The 25,549-nt window shown below is 37.8% G+C and overlaps 1 protein-coding gene and 1 non-coding gene across 3 annotated transcripts in view; both read right to left on the bottom strand.

The window, feature by feature from the left end:
* Positions 1–3,338: 3,338 nt before the first annotated feature.
* Positions 3,339–25,549, bottom strand: part of nrg3b (neuregulin 3b) — a 122,107-nt gene continuing 99,896 nt past the window's right edge. Inside the window, exons 3-9 of one of the 2 annotated variants that reach the window (XM_060890220.1) lie at positions 18,991–19,064; positions 14,283–14,312; positions 11,386–11,488; positions 9,682–9,808; positions 6,635–6,747; positions 5,959–6,126; positions 3,339–4,255 (exon numbers count right to left, since the gene is read on the bottom strand). In XM_060890220.1, coding sequence (XP_060746203.1) covers positions 3,622–4,255; positions 5,959–6,126; positions 6,635–6,747; positions 9,682–9,808; positions 11,386–11,488; positions 14,283–14,312; positions 18,991–19,064 — 1,249 coding nt within the window. In that variant the 3' untranslated portion in view covers positions 3,339–3,621. The remainder of the gene's footprint in view (positions 4,256–5,958; positions 6,127–6,634; positions 6,748–9,681; positions 9,809–11,385; positions 11,489–14,282; positions 14,313–18,990; positions 19,065–25,549) is intronic. The other variant, XM_060890230.1, reaches the window with a different exon arrangement.
* LOC132842063 (U6 spliceosomal RNA) lies at positions 8,798–8,904 on the bottom strand. Its single transcript, XR_009647989.1, has one exon. It is a non-coding gene; the product is annotated as a U6 spliceosomal RNA (small nuclear RNA).

Below are 25,549 nucleotides of genomic sequence, written 5' to 3'. Positions count from 1 at the left end.
GAAAAGTTGTCTAATTCAAATTGTGATGTAAATTCCAGAATACAGTTATTACATAAAAACGTATTTATTAAAAGCTATAAAATTCTAAATAATATATTTATTTCTTTATAGATTTCTTGGAAAATGTCACTGAGAGGTAGACCATATTTAATTTTCTGTTTCTTTAGCTATACATGGTGCTATCCCTACCTACCTCAGCTCTGCTGTAGTGTACCTGCGTGTAAATTTTTCTAATTATGTTCATAATAATAATCACATTGTTTTTATCGATTTGTCTCTACATGAGCTAATAGAGGAATTATAAAAGACATGGAAGGCTATGGAAGGCACCAGACCACCAGTCTCATATTCGTAGACACACTTTTGTTATTAAAACAGTAATGGGTTTTTAACTATTGTTTCAGTTTAAAATTACATTTGGTATAAATTACATATTCCACATGCTATGAGAGGTTTAAAATTTAATTTAAAGTTAATGCATTATAGCCTATTTTGTTGGGTTCCCTGGTTTCCTCCCACTGTCTAAAAACATGTAGATAGCTCGACTGGCTGCGCTAAATTGCCTCAGGTGTGAATGTGTGTGCGTGGAGCCCTGCAATTGACTGGTATCCCATCTGTGGTAAATTCCCTTGCAATGCACCCAGTGTAACTGACGATAAATGAACAACTGAATATAGTCAATGCATATTTGTGAATGTATGATGTATGTAGAATGATGTTTATAAAGTCAGATGACAGATGTAACTACTTCATTTCTTTAAATAATAAATAAATAGTGAATTAATTGTGCAATATTTGCCTGACTCTCTAAGGTGGCAGTGGCTCATGACCATCGATTTTTTTTGTGAGTCTGGATTATTCTATAGTCTACTATCTAGTACTGTCTCGTATCCTTGTAAATAAGTAGTTGAAAGTCATCCAGCATGCAGGTTACTGGTTTTGAGTAGTTTTAGATATACCTTTATAAAAGTGGGACATTAATAACTTAATTTAATACAGTTATTAAAGCAGTGCGTGGTATCACCGCACAAGTAGGAAGTTTAGCAAATCAACAGAACCTAATGGGTTTCAAAAAGAGACAAATTGTTGCTCACTTTAAAGACGTCATTTGTATTTAAACCTCTTTTAAATGTATAATTATTGAAAAAGACTAAAAATAATTTTGAAGACTAGTATATTGATAGTTATATTGACATTTATTAAATGACTGATATACATAAATGATAAATAGGCCTCTGTTCCACCTGCCTCTAAGCTGCCACTGCTGAAGGTTTTATGGAAGGTGCATCTTAAAGCTGGTAGAATTCCTTTATATTCAGTAAGACCTATTATCTGTCATACTTTGCACCAGTCCGTCTCACTCAAGTGGAACTTCAAGCCTATATGAAATTCCAGCCTGCACCAGCATTGACAGGCTCTGTGGTGTGGAGATGTGGGGGTCAGCCAGTTAATTCAGTATATTAAACATGCAGAACTGTTTCACAGAGACACTGCTGCTCATTTCAGGTGACAGATACAGTACATCTTACTTCTTTCTCCTGCCCTTATTGTGTCTATTCTCTCCCAATTCCTGTGATGCACTGTGCTCTTTTCTGACCAGTCTCTGTGGCTCGGCCCTTTCCATTCCTCAAACTGTTAGCCATCTCCCTGGGGAATCAGCTTGCCTACGTCAATAGTTATAGATATAATAGATGGTCCAATTTAGGAACAGTCAACAATACAATGTAGTCAATCATATTATCATCCAGCTAACAGTCTTTTGACAAAAGCTTTACAAGATATGCTTCTGAGGAGTAAAAAAATAGCTAATACTGGGAGAGCTAGAAAAAAAAAAAACAATCCTATGTACCATTAGTCGAAAAAAAGTGTAAATTATTACACCAAACAAGGTGAAACAAGTAATTATCTTTATCCAAATTAATTCCCTTATAGAAAAGTCACATGAATAATTACATAATAAATATCTGTCTGTCTGTCTGTCTGTCTGTCTGTCTGTCTGTCTGTCTGTCTCTCTCTCTCTCTCTCTCTCTCTCTCTCTCTCTCTCTCTCTCTCTCTCTCTCTCATATACAAGCTTTTTTACACGTTTTTTAAAGAGTGAAAATATTACGTGACATGCTTTTCCTGCTGTCTTTTCAGATATAGTGAATATGTTTCTTTTTTTCTTTCTTTCTTTTTTTTTTTTTTACACATGATTTATTTATTATTCACATTCAGGGTTCTACTTTTCACATGTATTATGTTATTTAAAAATGTCACATTGATTTAATTTTCAGGACATCAAGTAAAATGCACCTTTGCATATTTTTTGCATGATCGCATATTACATGACATTACATGTGAAAGTTTTCCATAATGGTTGATTATTATATTGGTTCCTGCTCAGACCACACGAAGAGGAAATATCATGTCGTTCTTACTGAATGATGCCAGACACAGAGCCATTATTTCAGTTGTATTTTGTTTGTAACGTGTTTTAATATTCATGCTCAAGCCAAATCATTTTTCTAGCTTTTAGGGGGAACTTCTTTCATGTTCGACCTTTTGGTAGAAGGCTAAACATGAGCAGAGACATCAATAGCACCAGTGTTTAATATTTTTGCTGATTAATTCCACTAAAAAACATTCTCACCTGAAAGAAAATTAGGCTAGTTAGGAACTTCTTGCTCTGTTTTTTTCCAGTTTGAAAATAGCTGATGCTAAATAATGAGTTTAGATTTAATTAGGGGAGCTACTTTTGTGGATAATAAACAAGTAAATGATTAAATCTGCTGACAGTCTGCTCTGGTGGAAACTTGTGAGGACTATCTGACTCCACGGGTCCTTGTTGCCATGGAGACAGCGCTGGTGACTGACTATCTTCCTATTGGCACGTTTTGTAGATTTGTGCCAGTGATTGCTGCAGATATCTGTCTGCCATGCATAGAGTGGGTGGCAGGAAATAGAGCATTGATCACTGTGTAATACCCGCCAGTGTGTGGAGACATTCTCTGATCAAATCACAAGGTGACATAGAGATTTTATTCATAAAGCACCAAACTCACGTCTTCACGTCCTCAAGCAAAAACAGAGAAAAGACAAACTTGAATTGGGTTATGTCTTAGAATGGTAGAGCTGTTGGAAATGAAAAGCTTCCTGTTCATCATATTCTGCATCTTTATTTTTGTCCTGTTGTATGTCATATATATCCTATATATGACATACATATAATTAAGACATCTATTATATTTTCTTTTCTTTTCTTTTTTTTTTTTACAATAGAGAAACAACATAGAGATGACACACTATTTGGTTTCTAAGTAGAAGCATTTTTGTTAAATAATGGCATATAAATCTCTTTTCTTTTTTAATGCCTCTTTAAATCAACATCCCAACCACAGTCATTATATAATTTCATAATTTATTCACATTGTATATTCAGGTATCCAGTGTTCTGAATTCTGTCATAGCAAGTTCTTCCTGTAGTCCACAATGCAGTTACAGAGTTTAGAGTGTAAGTCTCGTGTCAGTAAAAGGGAGGTGAGGGCAAAGGAATAGAGCCTTCATGGATTTTAGTGTTTCATTCTTTCCAAATCCACTGCTTTAATGTTAGTTTAATTCTCCAGTCCTCTGAAGTTATCCAATCAGCTATTAGAGGCTTTGAAACTGGACAGACCCTTAAGCTCAGTGGAAAGGTGGCAGTCTCTTTCTCTCCTTATAGGTGAGTTGTATACAGCAGCCCCCTGCTCCTCTTTTTCCTTGTGAGTAGACTGGACTTGCTGATGCTCTAGTCTTCCAGGGGATTTGGTCGAGTTGGAGGATTGGTGCACACGCTCCTTCCCTGATCCCAGTACAGTTATAGAGATGACTGTCTTTGCCTTAGTAGACTCTGTACGTGGTCCCAAAGCTGTCGTGTAAGTGACAAGGCTTTTGTGTTTGGTTTGGTTCCCCAGTGCATGTGATTCCAGGCTGCAATTTGCCAATGACCCTACTTCAGTCTCTGAATTGATAGGTTGGCTAGCAGAGGCTCCATCCTTATAATGCAACACTGTGGTGCTTCGATCCTCTGCTCTGTCCTCCGGGTTGGATGCTTGAACAGAGGGGATGATGGGAACAGAGCAGGCACGATGAGAAGGAGGAGGAAATGCAGTTCCCTGATCCAGACGAGTGCAAGGAACATCAGCCAGGGTCAACCTTTCTCTGGAATGGGCAAAGGCTTCAGTCTGCATATTCAGAAAGGAGCGGCTGTACTGATTACCTTCAGTTTGGGAGTTACACCTAGAGAGAGATAATAGATTGTGGATTAGCACTGCTATGAAGTATTTTTCTTCCCATTTTCTTGACTATATTTCACTTACCCAATTGAAGAAACCACTCAGACTTAGAGAACATGGTGTGGATAATTTATTCTCAAATCATCTTCCCGGTAGGACACTGACTTTGAGGTAGTGGTAATGTAAAATCTCTGTGTAATTGTTCATAATCCACAAGTCAGGCTACCTTCCTTTGACAGCATTAACTCTGGACTTTTTCCTACCCATGAAAGTCTTATCTGAAATTTAAGTCCTTCATATCAAAGCCTGAGCGTCTGTTACCTGGGCCTGTGAACTGATGAATACCCATTTGGACTACTTCATTTGAAGGATAGCTATTCAATTTACATGCTCTGATGCCTTATCAGACCCTACACACCTTATCCGACAACAGCCCGAAGAACCTAGATAGCACATAGCTCTAAACTGGGACAGCTCCCTGGAATAATGAACATGGTTCCTGGGATGTGCCCAAAAGACCAAAGCAGGTTATTCAAAGTTTGTGTCAGGTAAAGTCCCAGAGACTCCTGCCTGCTTTTTATCTGTCACGGTTTTTAAGGCAGCACAACTGCAGGACCTCGACCCAATTACCCACTCCTCTAACTCTTGCCATCCACATACAATATTATAGGAGGGTAAAATATGCAGCCTTTGTGTTCAAAATATATATATAGTGACTAATAAAATAACCCGAAACACTAACCCATAGTCTTGTTATTTGATATTAAAGCCTAATAACAGGCTATAAATCAGTTCTGATTCATAAAGGACATCGGTAGTGGCAGTTTAACTTGCCACATTGACACATATAAATATCTAAATACGCTATTCCTGAAATATCTATGTTATAATAGGATCTACTGTAACAGGGTCAAATCTATCTCCTATTCTAATCACTCTTATTATTTCTCTCTGTTCTTTTCTTTCTCTTTCCCCCTTGCTTTCATGGGGACACCAGAGGGTGTCTCCATGGCAACAGGAGGGGGAGAGGGTTAGGGGTTGATGTTGATGTTTTAAGGTTGTTAAGTCTAGAAATAGGTCAGTGTAAGATTGCCTACTTGTTCCTTTCTCTACCCCCAGTTCACTAAGATATTGTATTAGTTTATCGGTTCTTAATTCTGAACAATACTATTAATTACCAATATACAATCTTCCTGCTGAGACACAGACCCGAGTTTCGCTCGTGTGTGCATGTGTCTTTGTGCTGAGACATGTGGAAGATCTACTCAAAACCCTTGAAGGCAAAACTCCAAAGTACACGGTTTACGAATACAAATTATGGAAATAGGGCAAAATAAAAGAGCTGGTTGTGAGATGAGTTTATGACTCGCTGTGAAGTTGGATCATGTTGACAGCAGTCGAACATCTCTAGTGTAAGCACTTCATACTCATAGGGTTTAATGTTATTGAGGCATATTGCAAATATTTTTATTTGCAATCTTAACTTTTAGCTTTTAGTCTTATTCACAGAGCCATGTCTTATCCTTGTACTTATTTGTAATACTTTAAAGAAATAGTGTCAAAAAAAAAGGAATCAAAGAATAGTAATATCTACTATATAAATATATAAAATATCAATTTCATTTGAAAAATTTGTAAAGCTTCTTTAAGACTATGTCTATTGTTAAAAGCATTATAGAAATAAAATTGAAACCGAAATTGGAATACCTTCTCAGAGACTCTAATGCAGCATCTGTAGACTCCACCTCTCGAAGATGTTTGTAGCTATGAATATAATCCTTCGATCCTCCAGTTAGATAGTGTCCTGCTCTAGAGATGGGTGGTGTCCATCGTGACGCAGGTTGATGATTAGATATTGTCTGTTTTGCAGCAGGACTACAACAAAGATAAGACATAAAACTAAAATGAGAACTTATCTAAAATAAATTCAAAGGTGCCATTATAAGACACTCAGGTAATCTGGTCAAATACAATTAAATTTTTTTCGTTACAAAACGTGAGACACGTTTTAAAATCGTGCTTGAGTGTGCATGCGTATGACTCTGAAAAATCACATAGCTTAATTGTTAAGAAGCAAGAAGAGCATAGGATAGTTAATTATACATGATTTGCAATCTGTCGAGCTGAAGAATGCCAATTATGCATTCAATTCATGTGCCTACTGCCAAGTGTAAATCATAAGTTAGTTCTGAATCATTTTTTTTGGATGTCATATTGAAATGCATTTTTGTGCAATATACAACACTTACGCAACAATTCTTTTAACATTATTTATCTTTACACTTGTCTGAGCATATGGAGTCGATTAATTCTCCTCTATTCTTGTGTATATGCATTGGGAAAGGAAGAAAGCAAGCAAAGGAGAAGAAAAACAGGGAAATACCTGCAACTTTTTGCTGTAACCAGACTGCTGCTCTGCTTGGGTGACGAGACTTTGTGATCGTTGGATCCTATATTGTGGCCTGGTGTCAGGGATGACCCATGGGCTTTGCAGCACTGTGGAAAGTAGATGACAGGTGATATGTTTCTAAAGGTTAAATGCTACTGCTGTGACACTGTTCTGCTTTGTAGCACTTCTCTTCCACATTCTCCTGTCTTTCAATAGATCTATCCTTCAATTTCTTGCACTCATAAACCCAACTTGCCCCCCCCCCCACACCCACACACCCACACACCCACACACCCAAACACACACACACAGACACGCACACATGTTCTTGACTCTTCAGTGCCAGAGATTGAACAGTGAATTATAGACTAAGCAGTGAGGCAGAATGTAGTACATTCAGTGATATATGTCCCCTCAGCGAAAGGAGAGCCACTTTAATTAGATGTTACATTTAAACAGCAGATTAAGAGAGACACTCTCTGATTACACTCCCTGTCGACTTTCTCAGTCCTTCTGCATGAATCGGGAACTAATCCCAGACAAGATTACATTAATGGATTCCTAAAGAATTTCTTTCATTCTCTTTTTTGCTCCCCCAAAATTAAATCCATTATCTTGTAACAGGCCAGAACATGGAGACTATTCAAAATGCAGCCTCAGATGCCCCCTAAAGTCATCTGAGTTACCAGATAATGCTCTTATTCTAGTAAGTGACACACGCTTGCCTCCCTTGTCCGGTGAAATATCATTAAAGCTACTGGTTTCACTTGAAAATAGTGTGAAGCCTTGCAGCTGATAAAGTGTGTCATCCTAACACTTGTCCCTCCTCAGGGACCTGTTAGCATTTTTATTCTCTCTAGCAGGAAAATTGGATCATTTTTGGCCACCCTCTCAAATCCTCAGCTGGGTGAGAATGCTCTACCGGGAACAGAGCTGACGGTCTCACCGGTGTAATTGCAGGAACTTTCGGAGAGTTTGGAAAATGTAGATTCACGCCCAATTGAAAGTTAACCCAGGGCCAGAAATGCAGACCTTTGGGTGCAATCTATTCAATTCAAGTTTATATTAGTGGATTTGAGCATATTATACATTTTCATGACCTACTGGTAGAGATTTATTACTGTTGATACACTTTACTTACAGATGCAATTTTGCATGACAGCTCACACATGGCTATGATAACATCACCAGCCATAACATGTTCAAGACTACTTTTACCATTGAAAGAAAAAGTGAGGCTTGAGTGAACTTATACATTGTTGTTTACAATTTTCTGAATGATATTAGAATGTTATGACAGCTCAATTTGCAGAACAGTGTAGCTCTAACATTATTGATCTCTGTAATTCTGTTATATCAGTTCCACACAATCTAAGGCGAAATGATCCAATTTGAAAAAAAAAAACAAAAAACACCAAGTGTTATTTATATTTAGCTATTTATAGGGGCTTTTTTTTGCTTCTCCGTTTTCTTTAGAGCATGATAATGCTTTTTTTTTGGTCAAGAGAGAGAAAAAAAGGTTGCTGAAGGAAAAACTGTTTATAGCTATACAGCATAAATGATTACAAGGAACTTGTTTTGTGAATTTTCCACAACAGTAAATATGCCCAAACCATTAAAAGTATGACTGGTAATTTATTAATAAATTGAAAAATTGTAATCACTGTTAAATTCTGGGATGTGCTGTTACAGGAAAAAAATCTGCCCCAGGGCAGTTCACGTCACAACTCCCTGTCAAACAAAAATAATAACTAAACAAACATTAAAAAAAACAGTCGTATGCACATATCTACTCACTCACTCTCACTCATTTTCTACCGCTTATCCGAACTACCTCGGGTCACAGGGAGCCTGTGCCTATTTCAGGCGTCATCGGGCATCAAGGCAGGATACACCCTGGACGGAGTGCCAACCCATCGCAGGGCACACACACACTCTCATTCACTCACACAATCACACACTACGGACAATTTTTCCAGAGATGCCAATCAACCTACCATGCATGTCTTTGGACCGGGGGAGGAAACCGGAGTACCCGGAGGAAACCCCCGAGGCACAGGGAGAACATGCAAACTCCACACACACAAGGTGGAGGCGGGAATCGAACCCCCAACCCTGGAGGGTGAGGCGAACGTGCTAACCACTAAGCCACCGTGCCAAATATGGTAATGCTTCACGATTTTGCGTGTCATCCTTGCCCAGGGGCCATGCTAATCTTCTCTGTATCGTTCCAATTTTAGTATATGTGCTGCTGTAGCAAGCACTGCACATATCTAATTAAGACGAAATATGACCTGGAGTAATATAGCTCAGGTGCACGAACTGACACAGGCAGAATTCACACACCATGCAGACAGCATTGGCATGACAACATCTACCATTTCTTTTAATCAATGTAGGCTGCACCCTATTTGGGTTTACGTTATGGACATTAGGAACAATGTGCAATGAATCAGTTGTCATAAAAGCCTTATGAGTGTGTCATATAAGGTTATGAACATTATTATAATTTCTGCTTAAAACAGTACAAGCTGAGGAAATTAAGAATTCTTTATTCAGTTCTGTACTTGAACTGTCAGTATCCTTTGGTCAAATGAAAATCATTGCTTATATCCATGGAAGCAAAAAATAAAAAAAGAAATGTCAGATTTTCTTTCTATTTCTATACAGTTCCTCTGTAGAGAAGCTTTTTTTTGCAGCAGCAAGGTAGACTGCTGATCAAATGGATGTGATGTTTACTCAGAGCTATATGCTCTGCTATTTCTGTCAGTGTGAGGGATCACTGGTTATGGTGAGAGCCATGGAGGGCATCATTCCCTGAGCTGCCTGCTGGCCAATTGTATTCATTACACATGACTGTTATATACAGAGAATGCATTTTGAATTCTCTCAAAGTCACACATGGGTGGCTTGGTTTCCCATCATCTACATAAAATAAGCTGATATTCATGAAAATGAAGGTGACACATTGCTCATTACAAGTCTTTCAACACAAATAAGACAAATGCTCCTAGTGAAGTGAAGTGTCCCAGATATTTCACCTTTTGATGCTGGAGGTCATAATCAATCCTGGGGCTAGATTTGGACATGAGACGGGAAGCAATGAGACTGCAGTCCCTCAGAGTGCGGATCTCAGTCTGGTGGGCTCTAGGCTTTCCCCTTTGTCTCCTGCAACATATTAAACAGTTATAATCATGTGGTTTCTAATAAATCCATGTTAACATTTCTTTTGTTTACTTTTTTAGCAACGAGGACAAAATGAGTTATTTCATTATTGTAACTTTCTGTAACCAAATGTCATGTTAGCTCAAATATCACATTCACAGTCATGGACGTCTGTCTGTTTCTGCTTAATTTGATAGTAATAATCAAACTCTCATGACAAGTAATGTGAGTATATCATCAATTATATTTTCACATCTACATTTTTTTCTTCCTTCGGCTGCTCCCTGTTCGGGGTCGCCACAGTGGATCATGTAATCTGCTTATTAGATTTGGCACAGGTTTTACGCTGTATTCCCTTCCTGATGCAACCCTCACATTTTTACCCGGGCTCGGGACCGGCACTGAGCTTTAACTCTTCAGTGGCTGGGTTGGCGCCTTGCCCGGGAATGGAACCCGGGCCACGGCAATGAAAGCACGGGATCCTGCCGCTGGACCACCTGGGAGCATTTTCACATCTACATATTTTCAGGAATTACACATAGATGATATTTTTGTTCCATTTTTACACTGAATAGCAGTTTTGCGACTTTTGCGAATAAACCTACAAGATTGGATGTTTGGATGGGTTTTTCCAAAAGGAATTTGCTGGCATGCAGCCCGCTGCCTTTATCTTCATGTCAAATTGACGTAACACTTTAATCAAATGACATTTTTGTTCATATAATTACAACATAATAACGGCTTACTATGCAGCTTAGTGTACTTGTTCTATGCTGGACAAACATAATGGTGATGTGCCATAGCTTTCCATGTGAGCTTAACTGGAAAATCGAACAAAGCAAAGCACTCCTATAAGATACTCTACAGTGTTTCCCTGCACTCAGCACTTAGTAATAATATTGACATGAACTTAAGTTGTAACACTGTTCCATACCTATGGTTTAAAAATATGTGCAATATGTTTTATAGTGTATGATGTATACTGTGTTCTCTGGTCCGACATGAAAGTGTGTTTCTTATTCATACAGTATATAAGTTTTTTTTATTGAGGATGGGTTCACTTTTGTGGCTGTAACTCTCATAGTTTCTTTCTTATGTCATCTCAGGGAGTTTATACTTGCCAAAATTGACTCTTCTTGCCAGTTAGGGATAAATATAAGTTTAAATATAAAATGTAATAATATATATTTCATAATTTAATATTTTTTATTTTCCCGCTTTTCGAAAATGTCCACTGTTAAAAGTGCTATACAAAAAAAAATTAAATTGAATTATTAATAGTTATGACAATATCATAACACTGACTGCAAATTAGTAGTCAGAAATCATCATATTGATTATCGTGAGTAAACCGAGCTGCATGCTCTCTTTATAATGTTCTAACATATAACATAAGCCCAGGCAACTTGCATGAAACTAGACCTTTTGACTGCTGATGAGTATTTTATAAATGTTTATTTAGAACTAATCCTATGGTTTATGCAGGTGTCATTCAACTCTATGAAGTATTACTAGCAAGAATTTTAGTTTTCTTAATAATTTTGTACTTCTGGTTTCAGTAATTTATGTTAATGACTCACTTGTTCCTGCAGTAAAGAGCCATGCAGGCCAAACCCAGCAAGCTGATCCCCATGGCGATGCTGAAGATTGACAAGATCTGTCTCTGGTAGGTCTCTCCACTCTCTGATAAGACAGACACAATAATGGTCCAAAGTTAATTCGCTGTGTAAATTTGCCATCTCTGTGTTGGTCCTTATTGACTCTCTGCTTGTCTGTATTTATTAATTACAGGTGTGTGAAAGTATAATATTGAGCAGTTTGGACAAGTACTTCATGGTAGAAAGATAATATCAATTATTAGACATAATGGCGATATATAAAATATGTCCTCATCTGGCTTATATAACTTTTGCATGTTTATCCAGAGATATTTTTTTAATTAAATTGTGCTAATGATTTGTATAGAAAAAGCCATCTATAGTGATGAGCTATGTGTTTGTCTTCTTTCATTATCTGCTTCGCTGTCTCTGTCACTCTCTCTTTGTTGTTCTCGCATACACATTTTCAGAGGAAGCCATCACTGACACTTAGATAAAAAAAACAGTAGTCTAATGAATGTGTGTGGATAATCCCATTTCTCTGATGATCTCAGGGTAAAAATGCACTGGTCAGTAGATTTATTGTTTTCACAATGACATATATCTGGGGAACACAGTGACTCATAATTTCTGAAAACAAAAATATGACAGAGAAAAACAACAGCTCTGTACTGGATTTCCTCATTGTATTTACATCCCTCCTGTCAGTTATGTTATAGACATGCCCTCATTTTTACTGCTAAATTGTGCAAGCATAGCAGAATTCAGTGTTAAACAGCCCCCATTGGCAGAAACAATTTTTGTGGGCAAAAAGCACAATCTGTTGCTCTGTTTACTCTGATGCCAAATGAAATAAAATTTGTAAAACTGGGGGCTGCTTATGAAAGATGGACGCGTTCCATGATAGATAAAACAGCTGACATCTAAGAGAATAAAGCTTGATGCTGACTTCCACCATCATGAAGGAAGCCTAGGGAAGTTAAAACTGGTCATTTGATCAATAAATGATTTTTTTTTTTTACCATCTTTATAGCTATCCTTGTCACAATTAGCAATCTAGTTGAAGTGAATGGGTTTGTGCAGTTAACACTGTAAATGCCAGACATACAATTTTTTCCAATGCCCTTATAGGATAGCTGAAATGTACAATTTGGGAATTTTGAGAAATTTTGTTGTAGATAGTTCAAGATTTTTAGCAGGGTCATCCACAGGTGAAACACAGTCCTGGTGCTGTCCCAGAAACGTATTTCGGTTGAAGACACATCTAATCACAGTCTGTGACTCTAGTCAATAGAGACAACCTGAAGTGCCAGTGCAACACACAACACAATCACTCAATCAATAAACTCAGGCTTATAGAGCGTGAATAGGTTATGCACTAAAATCACCAACCATAAAATTGAAATTATTGTTTAGTATTTTTTTTGATAGTCTTGTTGGTGATGGTCACTTGACAATTTGTTGACACACTATAGATAATGTGTTGACAGTTCATAGGGGTCCATAGTGGAATATTCAAAGAATGTGTTCGAGGTGGGAAGTTTATTATTAGTTAATCGTAACTATTCTAAATCACAACTTAATAATAATTAATCTTTCTATCACTGGCAGTTCATACAGTAAATATTCATCATACCCGCGTGTGATTATTAAAGGAGAAAGTGGCGCTGGATGAGAGTATTAACTGTGTAGTCAGCTGTGATGCAGGAGATCTCATCTTGTCTTTCTGTCTACATATTTCTCTCTTACACAGACAGAAACATATATTATAAAATGGCTGTGACCAGACTCATTTAAGATCCAGATTAAAATCACTGGAGAGTAATACATATCCATTTCTCTCCTTTTTCCTCCCCTCGTCTCTCCCTCTGTCTCACTTTCAGGATGTTTGAAGTAGAGGTACTAAAGCAGACATGTGAACCTAGGCTAATAGAAAACTTCACTAGATTCACTCATGGAATATATTCAGCTGTCAAGCAAATGACAGAGGGCAGTGGGCGTATGGGAGTGCGGGCGTAGAAAAATGGAAATGACTTTTATCACAGGGGAAGAAGATAGCCAGTGACAGATAGAAAAGTGGGGAAAACAGCTTCTATAAAAAATCCTCTTTAGTGCAGTTTATGGTTCCTGTTTGTTGACACTGCTTAAAATCTGTGGCTACTCCAGTTTGTCAGTTAAGGCAGCCACTTATCCTATCGGCTGTGTGGTGTTTCTTTTCTCAAGAGTCACATTATACAATGTGCAACCTCGGCAAGTGATATACCTTTGGGCTTAACAGGTACTAACTGGGACACTAAAAACACACATACACACACACCCTAATATATATTTACACAGAGACACAAAGGTATCATGTACACACACCTGCATATCTTGCAACACTTAAATAGAAGCTGCAGGTACAGCAGGTCCTCTGACCTCCCATTACCTAGCACATCCACTACCTGTGTTTCCATGGTAACACCAGGGCAGCAGTCAGAAGTTTTAATGTTTAGGCATGCACTTTGATGCACATTAATTCTGTGCAAATGAAGTCTGTGTTTTATGTGGTCTGTAGCCGGCAATCCTCAACAATGCTACTGTCAACAATCTCACTAGGGGGGGAAAGGACTGTAGGCTCGCGCACTCCCCTGCTGCTCAGAAGAGTGCCAGCCATCCACATAGTAATCACACGATACGGCTGAGTGGTGCTTGACAAAGTCAGGAGGTAAAACAACACAGGTGTACACCCTCGGCACCCTTTGATTTGTAACACTGCTGTGTGAGAATGGGAAAACCTTGTGAAACAAGTGATAACTAAAATGATAAATTGCTACGAAGAAGAAACAGTGCATGTGTTTTGTGAGATGAATTGTAATTACAGAAAACGTTTTCCTTACCCATGAACTCGATGCCAAGCTCATCTGCTGCTGGAGGGAGTAAAAGAGAAATAAGTGAGTGGGGGAAAAAAATCAAATGTATTTAGAATAATAGACACATACTTATAGATTCTCCTACTTTCTGACAAAGACATTTCAGAGCACTTGCAGCATAACAAAACTATTCAGTGTTATCAGCCAAAGCAACATATTTCTGTAGCACAATGATTGAACAACAAAAAAAGGTTTGTTCCAGTCAGCCCAGGGGGAGGGAGGCAGAATGTACACACACCGTTAAATAGCTTGCATAAAAGTCCAACTCAGCCTTTACCACTGCCTCTCGATTAGAATTACACTCCTGCACAGATTGCCTGTGGAAATAGGCTCTGCAAATGCCTTTGTTTGTCTCACACACCCAAGGGATGCTCATAATTGTCTCTGTTGGTCACAAGTTGTTATTCATTCCTCCTTTCTATCCTGCAGTCTCCTCTTTAAGAGTGCCTGCTCCAGTGGCGCAGGTTAACGGACGACTAGCTTTCTAAATGCAGCTAGGGCTCATTCTCAGTCTCGCTCAACCCCAGAACCTCAGGGTCTGATAAAGAACTGAGCACTTGTGTTCTTTTTATCTGAACAGCACCCCTTTTTCATGCCACTGTAACATAATCTCATTTAAATTAAAGGCGAACCCTCACACATAATTGCTTTTCTGAAAGAGGTGGGCTAAGGTTTTTAAATAGACCATGGCTTCCCAAGGTTGTTGAAAGATTATTTTTCATGGATATACTAGACATAAAAAGGGGAAATAAAACACACAGACAGGAAACATTTGTTAGTTGATAAATTGTAGGAATTATCAATGCCAAGAGATTATGAATATTTTCATGCAGTAGTAAAACAGATTTAAAATGATAAATATAATTCTAGCTGAGGCACATTAATGTAATAGACATTAAATAGACATTATGTGTTGCTTAGTGATGACAGTAGATAACAGATTGCTCAAACATTCATTAAGTAAGATTGGTAAAAGCATCAGGGCTTAGAACTGGTCAGATGGATTACATGAATAGAGACTATTGTTTCTAAAGTAGCTTTGAAAAAAAAAAAAAAAAGCTTAAATAAAATTACATTGAACAACTAGGGATATTCTCAGGATTTCTGCCCATTTTGAGGAACATGGCATGCTGTGAATTAGACACAGTAGACAATGGCTGCAGAAGAGGAGTAAAACAGCAGCTGATAAACTCATGGCTTATCCTCCCTCCTGCTCGAGTACTACATATTTGATCAATTACAGAGAAAGCCCACTGTTTATTGACAGCTTGTAATTATTTCATTATACTGTGCTGTATTATGGGACCGAATTCATTTGAAATTGGAAGCCTCATCTCTACAAAGGTAGATGTCCTGGCATTGCTATTTTAGTACATTTTGCTGCTCAAGAGTCATGCTATTTAATATGTGATGTGGAGAAAACAGATGCCTTTTAAAGCTCTGAAAGACAAAAAGGCATGGGTGGCAGCCCAGGATGTCATATTGATGCTGCCAGTGCAGCTTGAATGTTCAAGCAGCTGCTGCTTCTGATTGCCCACCCAAACAGCCACATATATTCATGTGTAATTGCGGTGCTGTCACCAGCTGTACCCACGACATCATTAAACTTGTGTATTGGTTCTTCTGGACTGGCATATAATGCATACTGCCCCATCCCAACTACAGAGTACCCTTGGGAGAGACTGCCATCAGGAGATAGGAGCCCCAGTAATGCCAATGTAGACAATGACCTGACATCAATAAATCATGTTGCCATGTATTGTATGGAAACAAAAACATAATTGTTTCAAATTCACAAGATTCACTTTTTTTAGTTAGTAAGACTTGAAAGCATGCCTAAGTGCCACTTATCACTTAGTGATACCAAAATAGAGGCTTTGCCATGGGCAGTCATGAAGTCTGAGTCACTGAAAACACAGTTAGACCCCAACAAGACTGCAGCTCCTCCAAAAGCAAGTTCCTCCATACAGTATATTCTGCAGTTGAATATCAGCTGAAGGTTATGAACACAGGAGTGATCTCATAAGTTTTCCACTAAGCTCTTCTTTCCAGCTTTTAACCTCCCAGAACAAATAAATTGACAGACGACATGGTAGGGACATTTGACCTGACATTCTGCACACATAAACAGTGAGCTTTCACTAGAGTCTGACCCGCAGAGTTTTAGTCATTGTTCTGAGCATTGTTCTAAAGCTGAAAGCTGGGCAGAGAGAGCTCATATCAGTTAGATTGAGTGCTAAAAAAGCCTGCTGGCCCTCTGTGATGGTCAATCTGAAGATAAAGAATGATGGCTGATGATGATTTTCTATAGTCCAGTGTGCAAAAGATAGATTGTTTGAGAAGGATAGAAAGACAAAAAAATATAACAACAATGCTTGATGGCAGATAAAGTCTCCAGGGGGTGATTTGTGGCTCATTTGGTGGGTTAAGTGAATAAAGGTGCACTGACCCACAAACAAACAACGGGCGTAGCAGCTGAGTGAAAAAAAAAAACAGAGACCTCAACAGAGTGGAATAAAGAAACATTGGATACATAATGAGCTATGAAAAATGCAAACCGTGTAATGTGACATGATGTATTGGTCTTGGGATTTCTCGTTATGAGGGTTGCTCTGTGACACTGTATTTGTTTTCATGGCAGTATTCTAAATTAAACACATTATCTGGATTTACTGGCTCATCTCTGTCAAAACTGTGTGAAAGAAAACAGTCTAAGCATCCTATCTTTTGGGGGATCATAAGTATTAATGTCAAAACCATCCATGACCTGGAGTCTAAGAGAACAAGTGGTCCACTCTGGCTCTCTGGGTGGCCATGGAAGCTGTCAATCAAAGAGAGACTCTGACCTACTACAGCTGCTTTGAGGCCATTCATATAGAACAGGGAAGTTGGCACTTATTTCTGGCTAGTAATGCATTAAGTTCAAAAAATATGTTGTGGTTTTATACATCACAGAGGAAGTATTAGCTAATCCTCGCCCTCCCAGGTGTGGAGTACTAGTTAGTAAGTGTAAATAAACAATGACAATTAAGAGGACAAAAGTGGGGGAAAATGGGTAAGAAAAAACACACAAGACTGGATGCTGAAGCAACCATAAATAGCCTTGTTGACAATTTGCTGTGCCATTTCCCCCATAACCATGCAGGTGCAGTAGCAGCGAGATAATGTAGGTGCATCTATGATAAAGACGATGGGGCTCCCGGCAGAGAGAGATCCACCTTTTGTAGTATTATATACAGACACCAATGAATGTTCTCTGTGAAAAATACAGATATGGCAGACCAAATTCCATTACCAGCCACACAGCAGGTTCGGTGACTTCAAACAGCTGTAAGTGGAAGTTTCGGTTTCTCTCTCACTTACTGTAAAAGATCACTCCTTAAAAGCAAAAGCATTCATAGGCCGTTCAGAAAGAGCTACTTCTAAGATACATGCTGGATATCTCTCTTTGCATGGGCTCCTTTGCTTTTTCCTCTCTATTTCCCACTGTGCTTTCACAAGACAACAATAGCTCTGCAAAACCACAAAATCAGCAAGATTTTTAAGCTTCTATTTTGCCAAGGATTTATACTTTGCCATCTTTGGTCACACAACAAAATAAATGGCTTGGATAAGGTAAGGTAGCTAGAATAGACTACATAGACTATTTGATGTAAAAATATCTCAATTCTGAGTGTGATTCAGAGGGGGATGGGCTTCTCCTTGGGATTTTTGGTTCTTCTCAAGGATTCTTTCTTTTTAGTTTCATCTGAGAGATGGGATGAGAGATGGATTTTTCCCGCCGCTGTTAGCCTTAGATTACTTAGGGGTTAAGCTGTGTTGAAACAATCTGTATAGTAAAAACCACTTTAAAGTCTAAAACTCTAAATTACATTGACAAAGGAAACACTGGTAAGACAAATGAGTCAGTTATCTCTCTATGAACTTCTGAAATCATCTGTCAGTGTCCGTCTTAATCTGTTTGCAAATGCCCATACCAATCAAGAGTCCAATCTAACTCCAAAGAAACTAATGATTTTAGTATTGACCTCAAATTAGCAAGACAATTATTGCCTTTCTCTGTATTCTGTTCACATAAAGGAAAAACAAGGCCTGCCTGCAAAATGTTAAGTTTCCAATGAACCATGATCCTTCAAAGACTCACATTCAACCCCAAATCTACCTGTTCTATCATAGAAAATGCATTTTAAACTAGTTTGTTTAAAACACCAATAGTTTCACATTCAAATGCTAAGCTCCTAGCTGTCTAACCGAGAAGACAGGATGCAAATGCATGCTGATTAAAAACTATTTTCTCTTAAGACTGCAGCATTGTAATGTTCTGCTAATTTCAGTACTTAAGCTGGAGAATAATTAGCTTCCTTTTAGCATATTTGATTTTTGGAAAGCACTTTCTAACTTTTGCAGAACAAAAGCCTTTCAAGATGGATGAAAAAATCTAAAATTATTGAAAAGAAAGTAAGAAAGCAAATTAAACAGGATTATGTGTTCCACTGACTTTATTGGGGTTCATATTGAGGCTTGTTTCATCATTGATGTATACACTTGTAGAGCTGGCTAAATTCTGTCTTGATAATGAGTTGTCAGTTTCAACCACAGTTATCTTGTATGAGGAACAAACAAATAGTTCCTTTACAAATTCCAGAAAACCAGTGAATAGGCATGAGGAACATACTTGGGTTGGAGAGAATGGGGTCTGTCTTAGGAACAAACTGGTCACAGCGAAGTCCACGGTAGCCTTCTTTACATCTACAAGGAAAGAGGGAAGTGGAGAGGAGGGAAGAGAAGAGATGAGATCAAAGATAAAAGAAAATTAAAAAATCTGTAAATATCACAGACCTAGATAATACATCTAACAATTTTCTTCAAGAGATAATTACATTTCTCTAGCATATAGCCCATTTAAAGTTATTATTTTTCTTCAATTAAGTAAAAAAATAACTAGCCCAATAAAGATAGGAATATCCGACAGTTTACGGATAGATCCCTAGTTCTCTAGGGTAAGGAACATATTTAAGTACATAATTATGTCAATGAATGGTAGGACAAAAAAGTGTGTGTGTGTGTGTGTGTGTGTGTGTGTGTGTGTGTGTGTGTGTGTCCAGGTTAGGTCATTTTTATCACAAAGATTTTATTCTGAGAGTGAAATGCGGATATATGAAAGGCTAAGCAGAGTTTGAAAATGTATGAAGGGAGAAGGGATAAGAATAAGCTAGTGTAAAAAAAGGAACGACAACAAGGCAGGCTTGGCCAGAGCTCTGTGGTGTCTGCATTTGCAAAGATAACACTGTCTTGGTGCTAATGTCACCACCCAAAGGATCTATGTGGCTGAATTGGAGGCACAGTTTATTGGACTCTTGCTGGGAGATCTATGTGAGATAGACACATCCAAGCTAGAGCAGCATAACATTCGGAGTCTGTAAAACTATAGTGATTACCAGCTTTCCTCCAGCCAAGTACTTCAGAAGCACTGTGAGAGAGCTTTCTAATTTCTTATCCCCTTCACACCTCCTCTGTTCATGTTCTTTCTCATTCAGCCCCAAAGCAATTGGACTACTTTATATAAATACCATTAACTGCATTGCTGCCAGATATACGGATATACTGAGTCACATCTGTTTACGTACAACTCAGAGCTTCAAATCTGCATTAAAATCCACTCACATTTGCTGGACACATTGTCATTTTTACAATTATAACCTGGCTTTAAACAAATAATGCACACTAATGACAATGCAAAAAAAAAAAAAAAATGCAGGAAAGCTAAAAACCCAACTGATTTCATGTCTCAAAATTTCCAGAACATGGCTGACAGGCAAATGTCTGTGTGCTTGTATGTCTTTTTGTGTGTCTGGTTTAGAACAGCAGGAATGGTGGTGGCTCTGAATGAAACATTGGAATAAATGACTTTATTAATTAGTCAAGTGACAGTGCACGAGTAGCCATGGAGCAGGTGAGTCTGATACGTCTAACATTTTATTCAGGCTCAGCTTTCTGTGCACTGGCCATCTAATGCTGACTCATGTCAATGGCAACATGAAGATCTCTATCAGCCAGACTGTTTTATTTCTCCTGGCAGACATTATATTGAATTTTGAAGTTTCCTTTCATCACCAAGAAAACATAATACTTCCATTCTTAATTGAACATCCACATAAACAAAACAGCACACAAAAACTCCCCTGTTTATTATTCCATTCATGCATGTCCATGGATCAAGTATATTTCACTTTTGTCCAAGTAAATTTATTTCCATATTAATGTGTATGGGCAGCATATCTAAATATATTTTAGACTATACTTGCCTATTACTCTCATTTACACTTCATACATAATCATTACTTTGGTGAAATCTGAGAACCTCGGGAGAAATGGGTATGACTTTAAATTAGCAAGGATGATGCAGTTGGATTTCATTTGCTTTCAAACAGGCTGAAGAGTACATTTAAAGAATATCCAGTAACACTTCCAGTAAGCAGAAATGTAACCACGGGATTTTATGTTTTGGAAATCCTACAATTTAGACACTTTTTTAATGCCACTAAAATTAAACTTTTAAAGAGAGCTAATAAATTTGAAAGTTGAACAAAAAAATAATAATATTAATATTAATAATAATATTAATACTACTACTACTACTACTACTAATAATAATAATAATAATGATAATAATAATAATAATAATAATAATAATAATAATAATAATAATGATGATTATTATTATTATTATTATACTAATAATGACAACAACAACAATAATAATAATAATAATAATTATAATAATTATAATTATAATAATCTAAAATCATTTTAAATCTCAGGTAGAAATATATCTCATATAAAGATTTCAGAATTGCCAATCCATCCAGGAATTTTGTCAGACTGGAGCAGACTGACCTTGATAATTGAAAAGTTTCCCTCCAGCAAGACATAAAAAATGGTGTAAAGCCAGAAAAATAGTTCTACATGGGAATTATGACCTTGGGGACTGATTTCAGATCAAATTACTTAAAGAGAGGAGTATTCATCCATCACATACATCTAAGCCATTTCAGCATAAAATGATCATATTTGACTGGTTTTGAGCACTTTTGTAAAATAACTGAATAAATGTACATATGGGATTTATTTTTGCTGAATTACTGTTCATCAGACAATTTAAAATAAAGAACAACAATTTAAACTTGTAATAAGGCATAGAAATAGATCTTGTAAAAGATAATCAAGCAGTTTAACATGAATGAGTTCATATATACTATATGGTCTTCACCAGTCAGTGCTCCTCAGTCTCCAAATAACTTGTGCAGAGGAATAATGGAGATATGCAAGTATGAGTGCTTAACAGAGTAAACAAGATTATAAATGCGAGTGCCTTGAGGGGTATTTATTATTATAAGTAAATGTGTATTTTGGGTTTTATTAATTGCGCCCCCTGTTGGTTCTCTTACCCTGTAGAGAGACAAATGGAGTGAGGAAACCAGAAGGTGAAACAAGAGTGAGAGAGAATGACAGAGGAGAGAGAGAGAGAGAGAGAGAGAGAGAGAGAGAGTAGGATGTGTTCACAGGAAAGGAGGGGGAGGAACAGGAGCAGAGCAGAACTCAGCCTTTAATTAATGCTCAACTCTTTAATTAATAGTGAGTAAATGGACATGGGGTTGGTAGGCGACAGTGGCAAGTGTGTGTGTGTGTGTGTGTGCACGTGCGTTTGTGTGTGTGTGTGTGTGTGTATGTGCGCGCGTGTGAGTGTGTGTAATTTGCAGCTTTGATGCTTTATCTCCTCACTGCATTATGCACATTTATGCTGTACAAGCTCACACCAACAGCTGATCACTGCACACTGTTCTCTCATGCAGGCAGACGAACACACACAAGTTGTAAACATATTTGAAAACCATATATACCCTTGTACCTTATTGTAATTAAAGTACATGGGGTATCTAACAAAAAACCCTTTCTATTATATATATTATAATACTATATACAGGGAGTGCAGAATTATTAGGCAAATGAGTATTTTGACCACATCATCCTCTTTATGCATGTTGTCTTACTCCAAGCTGTATAGGCTCGAAAGCCTACAACCAATTAAGCATATTAGGTGATGTGCATCTCTGTAATGAGAAGGGGTGTGGTCTAATGACATCTACACCCTATATCAGGTGTGCATAATTATTAATAACTTCCTTTCCTTTGGCAAAATGGGTCAAAAGAAGGACTTGACAGGCTCCGAAAAGTCAAAAATAGTGAGATATCTTGCAGAGGGATGCAGCACTCTTAAAATTGCCAAGCTTCTGAAGCGTGATCATCGAACAATCAAGCGTTTCATTCAAAATAGTCAACAGGGTCGCAAGAAGCGTGTGGAAAAACCAAGGCGCAAAATAACTGCCCATGAACTGAGAAAAGTCAAGCGTGCAGCTGCCAAGATGCCACTTGCCACCAGTTTTGCCATATTTCAGAGCTGCAACATCACTGGAGTGCCCAAAAGCACAAGGTGTGCAATACTCAGAGACATGGCCAAGGTAAGAAAGGCTGAAAAACGACCACCACTGAACAAGACACACAAGCTGAAACGTCAAGACTGGGCCAAGAAATATCTGAAGACTGATTTTTCTAAGGTTTTATGGACTGATGAAATGAGAGTGAGTCTTGATGGGCCAGATGGATGGGCTCGTGGCTGGATCGGTAAAGGGCAGAGAGCTCCAGTCTGACTGAGACGCCAGCAAGGTGGAGGTGGAGTACTGGTTTGGGCTGGTATCATCAAAGATGAGCTTGTGGGGCCTTTTCGGGTTGAGGATGGGGTCAAGCTCAACTCCCAGTCCTACTGCCAGTTTCTGGAAGACACCTTCTTCAAGCAGTGGTACAGGAAGAAGTCTGCATCCTTCAAGAAAAACATGATTTTCATGCAGGACAATGCTCCATCACACGCGTCCAAGTACTCCACAGCGTGGCTGGCAAGAAAGGGTCTAAAAGAAGAAAAACTAATGACATGGCCTCCTTGTTCACCTGATCTGAACCCCATAGAGAACCTGTGGTCCAATCTATTATACTAGCATGTTTTCGCTGCAGTACTTGAGTAGCTGAAAGAACACAACAACAACAACAACAACAACAACAACAACAACTATTAACCTGATACTGCCATAGTATTACCATATAGCATCTAATGTATTTACAAAGCTGTGGCCTATTTCTTGTTCCCTACTCAGTTTAAGGCCATTAATGAGGCAACATCAGAGAAGTTTACATATAAAATATGCACCACTAAAGATCATATGATTATGATAAAGATGAATAACGATTGGCATTAACATTTTCCTTTAATGGTGTAAGAATGACTAGGATTATAAATGAGAGAAAATTGATTCAGTTAGTTTGGCATATGTAACTGTCATGTTTAATATATTGTGATATAATGTATTGTGCTAAAGCCATCAGACCTTATAGCATTTGCCAATAACAAAATTAGCAGCTTGAATAGATAACTACTTGTCAAGCTTGTTGTTGTAGTGTTCATGTGTTGTAGTGTGTGCCACAGTCTAGCTTGTAGGCTGGAGGTTTTTGTCTCGTATCCACAGACAGTTCCTGTTTACGGTTCACAGTTTTTGGTTGTTTATGAATCACGTAATAAATAATCCGCTCTCGCATCCACCTCTTCTTCTATTCCTGACAAGTCCTAGCAATAAAGATTTGCAAATCGTGATTTTTTTTTATGTTCATTTTTGCAACGGATTTAAAAACCCAGACACAAATGAAGCACACAGTATACACAGAGGTGTTCCTCCAGTAACACTCCAGGGACACATTTTTGTGTCCCAATCAGCCCTGACAAATCTCCTCACTGTTATTGATGGACTCAAAGGCTGTGATGAGTCCAGTCTCTAGACCAATCTTACATCAATTCTTCTCATCCCCTCTCTCTCAATCTCTCTTGCCCTCTTTCTCAAAAAAAAAAAAGCCTGACTCTCCTACATTCACAGTCAGTCCATAGTCATATCTGCCAGTGCAGCCCTGTTTGTCTGAAAGATTCAAAAGAAGGTGATTTAGCTCAGAATGACATTGACTGATGACCGCAGCTTCAGCTGTATGCATGTGAAAATGCTATGCGGTGCAAGTATGTTCTTATGTTCACTGTTCCTTCACAATCTCATTCTGAGACAGCAATGTGGAGTTTGTTTTCCTTGCGTGAAAATCATACATAGATAAAAAGCAATGTATAAATGAGATCTCGTCCTGAAGGCGTACTTTTGTACTGAACTGACTCCAAACTCAAAGTCTTCCACCTTTCAAGTGCTTTGTAAAGCGACAAAGTTTTACCTTCAAAATAAAGCTATTAAAATGGTAATCATGAGTGAGCAGATAAGCCTCTTTGTACTTTAGTTTGTAAAGCACAAACATTCTACTCAAAGAATGTTTTTTCCTGACACTGCCATTGTCAAGACTGAGCACAGGGATTTGCTAGAAATTATCTTCTAGAACCAAAAACCTATCAGTAGGGAGCACCTTCTGTTTGTGAACAGTTCATGAACATAGTTCCAAATGCCTGAACTTGTCAGGAATAATGTGGAGACAACTCAGTGTACTCAGTGAATTGTTTCTTTCCAACATGTTGTGGAAAAAACATGACTGTTATCATGGGATGTAATAAAACTGGATACCTCAAATGCTCTGTAATGTTTTTTTTATTGTCTCTCTCTCTCTCTCTCTCTCTCTCTCTCTCTCTCTCTCTCTCTCTCTCTCTTTCATATACAGTAATTAAATATTTACTTACGTTTTTAAAAAATACATTCAACTTCACTCCATTTATTTTTTAGCACAGAGAAATGCCTTTTCCAGAGTAAAAAGATAATAAAAATGCATTACACTCCAGAAGAGTATAAAACAATTAAAATACAGTATTTTTTAATGATTTACTTTTACTTCAGTTTGTAAAAAATGAAACAATCAACTTCACCACATTTATTTTTGACCACCCTTACAGAGTAAAAAAAATTAAAATAAAAACGCATTACACCCCAGAAGACTTGCAAGTTAATTAAAAAACACTTTTTTTTTTTCATTTTAAATAATAAAATTCTGAGACCCAATCAAAATAAAGCAGTTTCTGCCAAAACGCTACACTGCAGATGCCAAATATTTAGTCATGTCTGAGAAAGTAGAGACAGATGAGCATCCCTGGCCCAAGTTTCTTCATTTTTTTTAATGCTTCAGATGAAACAGCATGAAAATGATCTATA

This window comes from Tachysurus vachellii, chromosome 2, assembly GCF_030014155.1.
Source record: "Tachysurus vachellii isolate PV-2020 chromosome 2, HZAU_Pvac_v1, whole genome shotgun sequence".
NCBI lineage: Eukaryota > Metazoa > Chordata > Actinopteri > Siluriformes > Bagridae > Tachysurus > Tachysurus vachellii.
This window is presented reverse-complemented; position numbering and strand designations above follow the sequence as displayed.